The 12,135-nt window shown below is 62.6% G+C and overlaps 1 protein-coding gene across 2 annotated transcripts in view; it reads left to right on the top strand.

The window, feature by feature from the left end:
- The window catches only part of LOC119103872 (syntaxin-binding protein 5), a 29,272-nt gene extending 18,068 nt beyond the window's left edge, over positions 1–11,204 (top strand). Inside the window, exons 9-17 of one of the 2 annotated variants that reach the window (XM_037227547.1) lie at positions 111–227; positions 718–837; positions 1,668–1,781; positions 3,004–3,189; positions 3,743–3,851; positions 4,113–4,196; positions 8,002–8,097; positions 8,735–8,859; positions 10,540–11,204. In XM_037227547.1, the coding sequence (XP_037083442.1) occupies positions 111–227; positions 718–837; positions 1,668–1,781; positions 3,004–3,189; positions 3,743–3,851; positions 4,113–4,196; positions 8,002–8,097; positions 8,735–8,859; positions 10,540–10,802 (1,214 nt within the window). In that variant the 3' untranslated portion in view covers positions 10,803–11,204. The remainder of the gene's footprint in view (positions 1–110; positions 228–717; positions 838–1,667; positions 1,782–3,003; positions 3,190–3,742; positions 3,852–4,112; positions 4,197–8,001; positions 8,098–8,734; positions 8,860–10,539) is intronic. The other variant, XM_037227548.1, reaches the window with a different exon arrangement.
- Positions 11,205–12,135: the final 931 nt, after the last annotated feature.

Below are 12,135 nucleotides of genomic sequence, written 5' to 3'. Positions count from 1 at the left end.
CGGGCGCATCTGTGCGTGCGTGGGTGCGTGCTGTGTTCGTCAGCGCAAGTGTCTGGCTGCCCGTGCATGGGTGCGCGTTGTGTGTGACGCTGGGTGCTGTGGGCGGACAGAGCGCCTGGACAGCCAGCAGAACGCGTCACGCAGCAGCAGCCTCAGCAGCCTGGAGAATGTCACCTCCGAGGCCATTGTCTGCCTGCAGTTCGCCGACACGTACACCAATAAATCCGGTACGGTGCCGCCGCCGCCGCCGCCGCCGCCTCATGGCCGGCCCAGCGTGTGACGCAAGGGTGTGCTGTTCGGATGCGAAGCTCGGCGCGCGCGTGTGTGTGGGGTGGGGGTGTGTGGGTGTGGGTGCGTGCGTGTGTGGGTGCATGCGTGCGTGCGTGCGTGCGTGCGTGCGTGCGTGCGTGCGTGCGTGCGTGCGTCGTGCTCGTAATAGTTCACCAGCAGAACACGCCTCCCGACCCGAACGGAAGCAGTTTGTTGACCTGTGTATATCATGTTGAGCATGTACGCCGTCCGCGTCTGCCACGTGTAAAGCTGTCACGCCGCGTTCGCGGCCATCTGATGTACCCTTGGCCATCGTCGGCTGCGGGTGGGCAGAAGGGGCAGTACGATTCGCCGAGAGCAGCGGCGGTGGCCGTGGGGTTCGCCGGTAGGCCGGCCTGCGGGCTCCGGGTCACCCGGTGACCGGCGGCTGCCTCCTCCGTGTGACAGAATCTTCCACGCTGCCGAGCCTGCTGGTGGGCACCTCTCTCGGCAGCACCCTGATTGTGCAGGTGGCGATCCCACGCAGCGGCGATCGGCTCACGCAGGGCGTCAGTGTCGCGCCGACAGGTCAGTGCCGCCCCGACAGACTAGTGTCCCTCCACGGCAGATCGTCAACACCCCCCACCCCCCAGACGCGTCACTGTTGCCCCAGTGGGTCAGTTACCCCGGGACCGCACGACAGGTCTGTGGCCTCCGGCCAACCGTTGTCGCCCTTTCCATAGATCTTGATTGTCGCGTCCCCCCCCCCCCCCTCTCCTCTCCCCCCGACAGGTCTGGGCCATCACAACGAGTTGTCGCGTCCGCGACATATCTTTTTCGCCCCGACTTGTCAATGTCCCTGACACATCGTGTCACCTCCCCCAAGATCGGTAAGCCCCCCCCCCCCCAACGCCTGGTGACATTGTCTGCCAGCACAGGCCCTTCAGGTGTACGCAGGACAGGTCTACGAGTCCCCAAGGGACCAATCTCCAAATGGCCTACGAGCATGACTTTCAGGACAGTGCTCACTATCAAAGAGCCGAATAAATCTTGTCGGCTCTAAAAGCCGCGCAGGCCGGCTGGCTTTCCATGTGTAAAGTGACGCACTGTTAGCGGTGCTGTCTGGTGCGCCTGTGATAGTCACACGTTGTCAGCCCGCCGGCCCGCTGCCGCCGTCGCTAACGTCCAACCAGCACACGCATCAAAGACACGAGCGCGCTCAGCCTGGTCGGGTCGCGCCGCCCCAGCCATGGGTCGTCAGCAGAGCGCCGGCGGGGCGGTGCCGTTCGTTTCCCGGCTGCCAGCCAGGGCGCTCTACGGGCCGGCGCCGTCGCCAGTTCATACCTCGTCGCATCCGACTCGCACCCGTACGATAATGACGGCGGTGTGTGGTGTGACGCACGCCGGCGCGGTTGCAGGTTCCATTTTCCGGTTGAGTGGTGTTATGCAGTGCATCGGCCTGCTGGACAGCAGCGGAGCTCGGCTACAGGCGGCCTTCGAGCCGTGGCGGGACGGCGGCAAGGAGCGGACTCGTGAGTACTGAGCCTGCCGGGCCCCGCCGCCGGTGGCGCGCAGCCAGCGCTCGGCTCACGGGCCGGACGGGCCGCGCCTCGTAATACATCAAGCGCAGTCGCACGACAGCGGGCGCTGTGCAGACGAGCAGCGACAGCAGCGCAAAATCTCGATGGTAATCACCGGCAGCGTAATGGGGTAAACCAATAGACCGTGCCGGCATGCTGCAGAGCCTATAAAACATTATGACATGCTTTGCCAAACCAGTCTCCATTAGACTGTGACGCCCTGCGCCGGCCAGACCACCGGCTGGCGAGGTCCTGAGCACGTCTGGGAGGGGGAGGGGCTCCTAAGCCAACCGCGTGGTGACCACCTGGAGCTCATCATTCCAGCTGTGCCACCGCTGTGCTACCAGGCAGCTCTTTCCTCTAGCACACCATGTCAGTGCATAATATGTAGGGGCCAGAGTATTTACGTTGGGCGTACCAGGGGCATTTAAACGGGCGTGGAGACCCGACTAAAGCCACGACTGCGACAATGTTCAGGTACCTTAGTATGGACGTCATAATGCAGTAAGGTCGGGGATGCATTGTTGGGCCTTGGTAACGAGGGCCAGTTGTAGTTAGTCTAGAGAGTCAAGGCGCCCTCCCGAGCCGCGTCCGATTCCGCCCGACCCCGCCCGACCCCGTCCGATTCCGGCCGGCCCCGCCCGACCGCGTCCGATTCCGTCCGACCTCGCCAGGGCCGCGTCCGATCCCGCCCGACTCCGCCCGACCCCGCCCCCACCTGACTCCGCCCGAGCCGCGTCCGATCCCACCCGACCCCGCCCAAGACGGGTCCGATCCCGCCCGACCCCGCCCGAGCCGGGTCCGATCCCGCCTGACTCCGCCTGAGCCGGGTCCGATCCCGCCCGACCCCGCCCGAGCCGGGTCCGATCCGGAGTCTCGTTCCCACCCGACCCGATCCGGCGCCGTCTCCAAGGCTAGATATGTTGTCCACCCAATGTAAAGCCGGCGGCGCTGGCGGCCCTAATTCACGGCTGTCCCGTGGAGCGAGCGTCGCCGGGCGGCGCCGTTTCTTCACATGTGTCCGAGCTAATGCCGGACGATGGACGGCATCGCCGCGAGCGATCTGGGGGGCGGGGGGGGGGGAGGGGGCGGGTCTGCTGAGCGTGGGGTGTCGGCTCCGCGTCCGCCGAGACCGCGCCCGCGCCGCCTGACCGCTCCCCCGCCGGCGCCGCAGGCACGCCGTCACGGCCGACGGTGAGCTCGTCCGGCTCGATCAGCGAGGTGGGCGACGGCCAGCTGCTCGTGCTCGTCTCGGACAAGCAGGCGCGCGTGCTGGCCACGCCGGCGCACAGCTGCCTCTGCAAGCTGCAGATCACCGACACATCATTCGTGGTCCGCGCTGACATCGTCTCTCTGAAAGGTCGGCGGCGCGCGGCCGCTCCCTCGCCGGCGCCCGCTCCGCGCTGGGGCCGCCCGCTCAGTGGGCCCGATTTAGCGCGCCTCTGCCGCCGACGGCCTTCAGCGCAATCACTTTGAGTGCTTGCCTTTGAATTATATGTCCGTGGGGGTCGCTGAATGGTGGCATCCACGCGGGAAGGAGGGCCATCTGTGGGTCAAGTGGGTGTGGTTACATGTTGTATGGCTCGAACGCCCCCTTGGGTGTAATCTTGACATCTACAGCTGCTTAGATTTAGGGCAGCAATAGGAGCTCAATACTAATAGTGTTTGCTTGCGTTGCCAGCGGCGCGCTGCCTGTTTGTATGCCAAACGGTGACATCAATCCCAGATCCTTTGAACAATTATTATTAGATTGGAATTCGGAGACATAAGCATGCTGAAGCGGGCCCCATTTGCAAGGCATGGCGCCCTGATATTCCTCGCATCAGGGCCAGCGCCCATCATAAGCAGCCGGCCGCGGTGTGTTTGACGGGGACTCGGCGGCGCGACCATCGACGGCGCCTTCTCGTCGACAGACAGCGTATGTCTGGTCTGCTATCTGGCCAACGGCCGTCTCAACACGTACAGCCTGCCCAGCCTGCGGCCCCTGCTCGAGGTCGACTTCCTACCGCTGAACGACCTCAGGTCAGTGCTGCGCCGCCCCCACCCTCCTCCCTCTACCCGGCCCAGGCCTCCGGACACTCACGCCCGCAGGCATGAGCATGCCACACCCGGACACGGACACGGACACGGATGAGTGTTGGCGTCCGAGCGGCGCGCTCGCTCGCTCGCTCACACACTGAACACTGTCCTCGTCTGTCTGTCTCTCTCTCTCTCTAGCTCGCGCTCTCGCCGGCCCGCTGCCGCCCAGCCGGTGCGCCATCTCACCCCGCTCTATGCCTGCAGTTTTCAGACGACAAAATCCGCCATTGCCGACCCAATGCTGGCCATATGGGGTCAACAAATGTTTGTTAACGAAGACACCACGCAGTAAGTGACATGTTACACGTGCCTACACTAGCGGCTCCCGTCTTTGGAGCCTGTTTGTCTCGCTTCTCTTCCCCGCTGGCTGACTTCTCCGTCTCTCTATCTGTACATAGCCTGCGAACGTGACTGGGCCACGCGGCAATTTGGCTTGCGACCGATGGCCTGTCCTTTGGCTCCCCCAACCCACGCCGATGCTCGAGTCACTTCTGCGACGGCCCGTGCCTTCTCAATGATGATTTGGAAATGCAGATGCAGAAGCCGCGTATTTTCGCCTGGAAACTCGACGGCCTTTGTTCTCTTTGTTGTCCGAATTCGAGTTCCAAAATCTTTCAGATGTTACAGAATGTTTCATAGATTTACATCGCCAACTATGCTAATCCTTGCTCATAAACGTCACGAGACAAAGTTAAATCAAAGACAAAATCGTTCTGGATAAGGAAATCGGGACGGGGTCGTACAAGTCGTCGTCTGGGAGAAGCTATGCGGCGCTACGACAGATACTGGCTAGAGGCCGGTCACTGCTAACGGTCGCCGGCTCTGGCTGGGCGAGACTCTGTGGCGATGTGGGTCGAGTTGGTGACGCCGTGGTACATACGGCCAGGACGGCCTGGCGTCACCGCCGCCTTCCCCTCACCCGCCGGCCGCCGCTCACCCCCGGCCGCCCCTCCTGCTGTCGTCGCTTTCCCGGCCCGGCACGCGGTCCAGCCTCTTGGCCGTCCCTCCTGCCGCCGCTTCCCAGCCGACGTCGCCAACCTCACTTGTTTTTTTGTGTTCTTGTTATTGGTTTTGCTATGAAAAGGGATGATGGTCGATATGTTATGGGTGTTATGGGCACCTGTATTCATGACTTATTAGTTTGGTTAAGCATGACCTTCATCAGCCTGTTTTGTCACTCACTTCGGGTTCTCGCAGCCATATGAGGTTTGCCATCAAGTCAGGCATTATTCTTCTGCTTGGTATCTTCCAGTTCTGAGCAGGCTCCTGTACTGTCCAAAGACGTCTCTGTCCTTGTCTCTGAATGGCTGAGTACAGACATGTGAAGGCGCTTCTCTGGTGGAATGAGACGTGACCGCATGCCGCCAAGCCGCCGTAAATATAGCTGATATGACGCAGTGGCCGGCGCATATGCATGTATCTACAGATGATACACATTAACGTCGTTCGTGCGGTATCATGTCGTTAAAGTAGCATTTCAAAGCCCTAGCAGCAACGACAAACTATGTTAACTCTGCTGCAGCTCAAAGTCGGGACCATTGGGATTTTTCGGGTTTTTCTTTTCATGCAGTGCCAAAATTGTAATGTCCAGTTCCGCAAACGTGTGTGTGTAGGAGACGGGGGGGGGGGGGGGGGGGGTTATCTTCGTCTATTTTCCTTTGTGCCGGACCACACTACAAACAACAAACATAATTATCGTAAACACAATCGGCGGTAGAAAGCAATAAACGAGAGGACCACGATCAGAAGATGATTTGGCTGGTACGCATCTTCTTTGAAGAGCGCTTGTTACCGTTACTGACAGCGGCCGTACGACGCGTACTGTAAGTCGATGAAGCGCACGCCAAAATTGTCTGTAGGGCGGATGGATACCGCGGGCACTAGCGCGGAGGGGTGGTGCGGTTCGCCCTCCAGTGCACCGTCGAAGCCGGCAGCGAACGGTCCGCGCGCCGGCGGCGCCAGCCGAGCGTCGGCCGCCGGCCGGTGGTGGCGAGCGGGACGCTCTCTGTCGTCAGTCGCCGCGCCCGAGGCGTGCCGGGCTCACGGCCGCACACGCCGTCCGAGAGAGCTGGCGTACAGGGCGCCAGCTGCCGTCAGTCGCCGCGCCCGAGGCGTGCCGGGCTCACGGCCGCACAGGCCGCCCGAGAGAGCTGCCGTACAGGACGCCAGCTGTCGTCGTGTTGTGCATTGCTGCAGCTCATTGCCGTAGATCCGCCTGCGCCTGCGATTGGTAGCATGCTCGCTGGGTTTGCACGGCTCTCGTGGTTGCACTGTGTTGAGAGGCATGCGTGAAAACTGGAAGCATGAAATAGGTTCAGTCGTGGATTATCAGACAAGGATGGAGTCGGCTTGAGTCGCTTGCACATGTTAAGCAATCACGTTTGGGAGTGATGACCGTCCAGTCATGTACCGCACACTGCCCTAGTCATACCTTACACCGCTTGTTGTGGGATGGCCACATTCTGGATATAAAACGGTCTCATTCCTTTGCATCCAGTTTCTGAGTCGGCGTGATTTTAAGCTACTGTTCCCCCTGGGGAGTGCCGTGCGCAAAGTATGCAGTGTTTGCACCAAATGATGCCAACATTGATCGTGTCCTTGTAGGTTAGGTTACTGTGCGAAGTGGTCATGATGCATCCCTGGTATGCCATCGATCACAACTAATCACTGTAGAACGCCGGAGAGCCTCTGCCCATAGCACACCGGAGAGCCTCTGCCCATAGCACACTGGAGTGCCCCTGCCCATAGCACACCGGAGAGCCTCTGCCCATAGCACACCGGAGAGCCCCTGCCCATAGCACACCGCAGAGCCTCGGCCCATAGCACACCGGAGAGCCTCTGCCCACAGCCGCACAAACGCGCCTAATTGCCTGCTTTGTTGGGTTATGCGCACTTCATCACTCACCCATACATGTCAGAAATTGTACGCGCTTAAACGGCGAGCGGCGGAGTAAAGGTTGTGTGATAAATCATAGCTTGCTTTTCATCATGTGATGTGCTGTGGGAGAGCCAATTTACATCAGTGAACTGGCGTACATCGTTGGTACGCACTTGTTTCAGAGTCATCGTTCTGTGGCCTGCCGCACCGCTGCCTGCATGTATCGGGTTTTGACACGTTTAGGTTGGGACGGAGTTTTCACGTGTTCATTCTTATTTCGCAAAACGATAGGTGGAACTTGCCCCTCGACACTGTACATGCCTCTTGCTTGGAGGATGACAACACTGAGACACAGGGTTGACCCAAAGAAGTATGACATATTACATCATGAACGTTCATAGACTCCAAGTACGTGACGTTACTTGAAATGACGAATGTAGAATTGTCTCCGTAAATCAGTGCTAGGAAGATTCGTGATGGGCCCATGCATGCAGGCTTGCATTCAGCCATCCGTCACGATGTAGGGGTTCTGTGCTCTCGACACCATTGCCCCGCTGAGAAAGCGTCGACGTCCGGCGGTCGTGGTGAGTCGAAGTCGGATACGAACCGCGCTGCTCAACTGGACTGAACACGGCCGGCGGAGCGCCAGAGTGACGTGTCACTGGCCGTCCGGTGACGTCACACCAGCCGTCCGATGACGTGATGCTGGTCGCCGGGTTACAGCGGACGTGCCATCCAGGGTTTTGGCCGGATGTAATCGAGCTACGTTCACTTTCGCTGGTTGATGGAATGACGGCTGACGTGTTTACTGCTCAGGGCCGCGTGCGCTGGCCGTTCGAGCTGGATGGTGCGCCACCGTACGGGCCCGCTGGCCCGCTGGCCTGTGTGGAAGCTGACGCCGGCTCGGGGGAGGGGGGGGGGGGGGGGGGAAGGGAGGCAGCGCGACCGTGTGGAGGCCTGTGCAGGTTCCGGGGGTCCAGCGCTGCCCTCTGTGAAGGCCGCCGCCGCCCCCGGGACCCAGCGCTGCACTGTGTGGAAGCTGACGCCGGCTCCGGGACCCAGCGCTGCCCTGTGTGGAGGCCGTTGCCGGCTGCGGGGGCCCGGCGTGGCTGATGGGTGGCGTGTCGTTCGGATATCCGGCGGCCGGGCGGCGGCGAATGCCCAGCCGCCGGAGCTCTCGGAGGTGTCTGACGCGGTGCGGGCGTCCACCAACAGGATGGCGCGCACCTTCTGCATCAGCAACCACGGCCACGGCATGTACCTGTGCTCGCCCTCCGAGGTCCAGAAGTTCACCATCTCGGCCGACTTTTGGTGAGGCCTCCAGACGCAGATGAACCTGGACTGCGGTGTTGCAGCGGCGGGGAGGGGCTCAGTGGCGCAGGGGTCCCGGGTCAGAGACGGCAGTCATTGTCTTCAGAGTGCGGAGCCCGTCTGTCTGGCCGGTACCTTCCAGGAGGCGGTTCTTGTATACGATCCTGGTAAACATGCTGGATTGATGTGATCAGCTTTGATGTATCGACGGTATTGCCGCCTTTCTCACCGGACCAGCGGTAGGAGAGACCTGTATTATCATAGTCATATCAGATTGCTTCTTGGTGAGCTCAAGATGAGTGGACCACATGCCAGTTGCATGTAAAGAGGCCCTTCTGCGCAGGCCAAATATTCCATACGCTAGCAGGCGGCTGCTCTTCTTGGCCTTTTTCCCGCCAGTGCAGAAAACCCCCTTCAGACGCATGTTGCAGACCAGGACAATCACGGCCGTTGGCTGCTCTGGATTGGCTGGACTCTGATCGACAGTGAAGGCGCGTACGACCGTCGGCGGCACTTGCGTGGCTCGCGCCATATGTCAGCCGTCGCTGGCGACGGTGAACTCCCGCGGCCGGCGCCGATGCACAGTCGACGGCCGCGGCCCCGGCCCGTCCCGTGACCTGGTGACCTCCTGTTGCAGCACCCAGCTGCAGGACATGGTGGGCGAGCTGTTCCTGGCGTGCGACACGCCCGAGCCACCGCAGCAGAGCTTCTTCAAGGGCCTGTTCGGCGGCGGCGTGCGCTCCCTGGACCGCGAGGAGCTCTGTGAGTGGCTGGCGGTCGGCTGGGCCCAGCGGCAGAGGCGCGCGGCGGCTGTGGGCAGCGGCGCCGCACGCGGCAGGCTAGCGGCGCCCGTGGAGGGGCTGTCGACGCATCACTAATGGTTGTCGGCGACTCGGCGCCGCGACGTGTGTCCATCGACTCGCGTGGCTAATGATCTCGTCGGCTTGACAACATTCCAGCCGTGTGTCGGCCGGCGTGACTAATGATACCGTCGGCGCGACATCTCCGCCGCCGATCGATGTGTGTAACGATCTTATCACCGGCTCGTCAGCGTTTCACCTGTTTGCCAACGCGTTTGGCCGGCGATATCGTCGGCTGGCGACGCCCCACACCAGTTAAGGTGTGAGGCCGAGAGGGGGGGGGGGGGTCTCGGTCCGCCCTCTCAGGGCGGGGCGCCACCCGGGCTGGCCGTCCTCTCCGGGTGCGGTCGGTGATGAGCGGCGGAGATGTCGCTCTGATGGAGATGAGTCTCTGCCCTCTCAGGGCGGGGCGCCGCCCTGGCTGGCCGTCCTCTCCGGGTGCAGTCGGTGGTGAGCCCCGCTCTGCCCTCTCAGGGCGGGGCGCCACCCTGGCTGGCCGTCCTCTTTGGGGTGCGGTCGGTGGTGAGCCCCGCTCTGCCCCGCACGGAGCCGATGCCGGCCACCGCGGCGCGTCTCAGGCGGCCGGTGCGCGCTGGTCTTCGCCGTGCTGCTGAAGGAGGGATTAGGCGCCAGTTTCAACCCGGGCGGGGAGAGGATGTGACTAAGACACGGAGCGGCGGGGCTCCTGCGGGTCGGAGGACGGATGCGCCCCCCCCCCCCCCCTGAGCGGTCTGGACGACCTCACGCTGCATATAGGAAGCAGTCCCCCGGTCTGGCAGCCCATTATTTGTATTTACTAGATCTTTATTAGTTTATTACGGCATTGGATTGCCGTAGAGACCGGTGCTACATTTCACTTCACCGGATTGTGTGGGATAAAGCCCGTGAAATATGTTAGGCTTTAATTGTGCTGGCGCTGGCGCCGAAAACTGCTGGATCTGTGTGCAATTCGGAGACTACTAACGGACTTAACTGTTTTATCTCAGTGGTCGGTGTCCAGCTCTGCTGGCCGGTCGACTGACGCCGCTGTTCCGTTAAGGTTGTCATGCTGGGCCGCTGCCGTCTTTTGGCCCATGCTAAGGCGTTGCGGTTCGCGGTGCGCGGGTGGGAAGACTTAAGGAAAGGCGAATTCCACCAGCGGTTAGACTGACACCCTGGAATCGTCAGGACAGTCCGTGGCCGGGTGAGCTCGGCAGCCACGGTGTGAGCCGGCCGCTGTGCCGCGGGCGTGACGGGAGGCGCCCGGCCGTCGGTCCAGCGCGGCCGGCTGACACTGGCGTGCACTCCTGCGGGCGTGTGCTCCCGCTGACGTACGCCTCCACTAGCGTGTGTTCCCACTGACGTGTGCTCCTGCTGGCGTGACCTCCACTGGCGTGTGCTCCCACTGACGTGTGTTCCTACTGGCATGTGCTCCCGCTGACGTGCGCCTCCACTGGCGTGTGCTCCCGCTGGCGTGTGCTCCCGCTAACGTAACCTCCACTGACGTGTGCTCCCACTGGCGTGTGCTCCAACTGACGTGCGCTCCCACTGACGTGTGCTCCCGCTGGCGTGTGCTCCCGCTGATATGCGCGGTATTCCGCAGTTGGCGAGACGTCAGGCAAGGCGTCGCGCAGCGTGGCCAAGCTACTGACGGGTCCGACAGCGCAGGCGGAGCAGCTGCAGGCGCGCGTGGCCACGAGCGGCGGCGAGGTGGGCCGCGCCCGCCAGCTGATGGTCGAGCGCGGCCAGAAGCTCTCCAAGCTGGAGGACCGCACCGAGCAGATGATGGCCGACGCCGACAACTTCTCCTCGACCGCACACCAGCTAATGATGCGCTACAAAGACAAGAAGTGGTACCAGCTGTGAGCGGCCGGCGCGGGCGGTGCTGGCGCCTGGACTCGGCGGCGAGCTGCTGTTGTACTGTAGGGGTGATATTGGGCGGTCGAGCCGGGCGCCGCCGCCGGGCTCTCTACCCTCGCGTCGCGCGCATGGACCGATTTGTGCAATAAGGACGGCATGCGTGGCGGGATGGGCTTCGTGCGTTGTGGTTGTGCCCTTACCGAGGCGGGCAGGTGTTTGTACTAGTCCGGCCCCGGTCGGCGGGCCTGTGGTGGTCGCGTGGCGGGCGCTCTGTTGGAGCGATTTTAGACTGGACCACACCTTCACGGGCCAATTTCACCTCCCCCCCCTCCCCTCTCGTGCCCCTTGAAGTAGGCCGTGCGGTCTGTAGAGTGTCTCTGTACACCACTGTAACTTCCCAGATCTGGCGGCCGCGGGTGACGGCGCCGCCCTCTATCGGGTGGAGTGGGCCAGCCTGCGAGGCGGCTCCGCCTGGCGGCCGCCGTCGTTGGACGGGCCCACTGGCTGACCCTCGGCCGTGACGCCCACGCCCGCGCCAGGCCGGACCGGGCCGCCACCCGCCGTAGCGTTTTGTTTGTGATAATCCACTGCGACATTCCGGGGAGAGGGCGGGCTGCACCCTTCCAGGGACGCGCACCGGCGCCGCCCCCGCCCCCGCCGGCTGCGGCGCCCAAATCTATTTTAGGAGGGGCTCGGGGCCCGAAGCGTGTGCTGGTGTTTGCCGGTGACGGTGAGGTGTCGGCGCCGCGTGGCGGTCGGCGGGCCGGGGCTGCGGGCTCCGGCCTTCGGAGCGACGCTGGTGGCCGGGGGCGTCAGGCCCGCCGCTCCGGGCGCCTGCGGACCGCGTGCGACCGCACCCTCTGATCGCCCCGACGGCTGTCGGCGGGCCGCGCGGGTCCGGCGTCGGTCGCGGCGCGTGGCGACAGCCGGGCCCGACGCACAAGAGCGGCACAGTGGCCGGGCGCAGGCCCGCGCAGGCGACCAGCGTCCCGGCGCTGGTGAGAACAGCGGGCCCGCAGCCCTGGTTGACACGCGATTGTATTCGTTGGGCCAAATGATGTTAGATTGTTGGTTCGAGTTACCGGAGTTGTTTTGTTGGTGACTGGAAATGATTATGAATACACCGGCTAACTGAGCGGAGTGGTTCTGTGGAACGCGAAAAGAAATAATGACTATTATTGGGACCGGACGCTCAATAGGCGGTATTTGCCAATTTGCGTTCGCCTTGCTCAAATGTACGGGCTTCTATGGAGCTTGCCTGGCTTGCGAGCCGCTTGGCACCCGTGCCGATGACGTCACCGGAGGGCCGACGGCGGAGCGGCGCGGAACATTGTGAAGG

Source organism: Pollicipes pollicipes, unplaced genomic scaffold (assembly GCF_011947565.3).
Source record: "Pollicipes pollicipes isolate AB1234 unplaced genomic scaffold, Ppol_2.1 Scaffold_5724;HRSCAF=6776_pilon_pilon_pilon, whole genome shotgun sequence".
NCBI classification, from domain to species: domain Eukaryota; kingdom Metazoa; phylum Arthropoda; class Thecostraca; order Pollicipedomorpha; family Pollicipedidae; genus Pollicipes; species Pollicipes pollicipes.
Note: the sequence above shows the minus strand (reverse complement) of the source record. Positions and strands in the feature narration are given on the sequence as shown.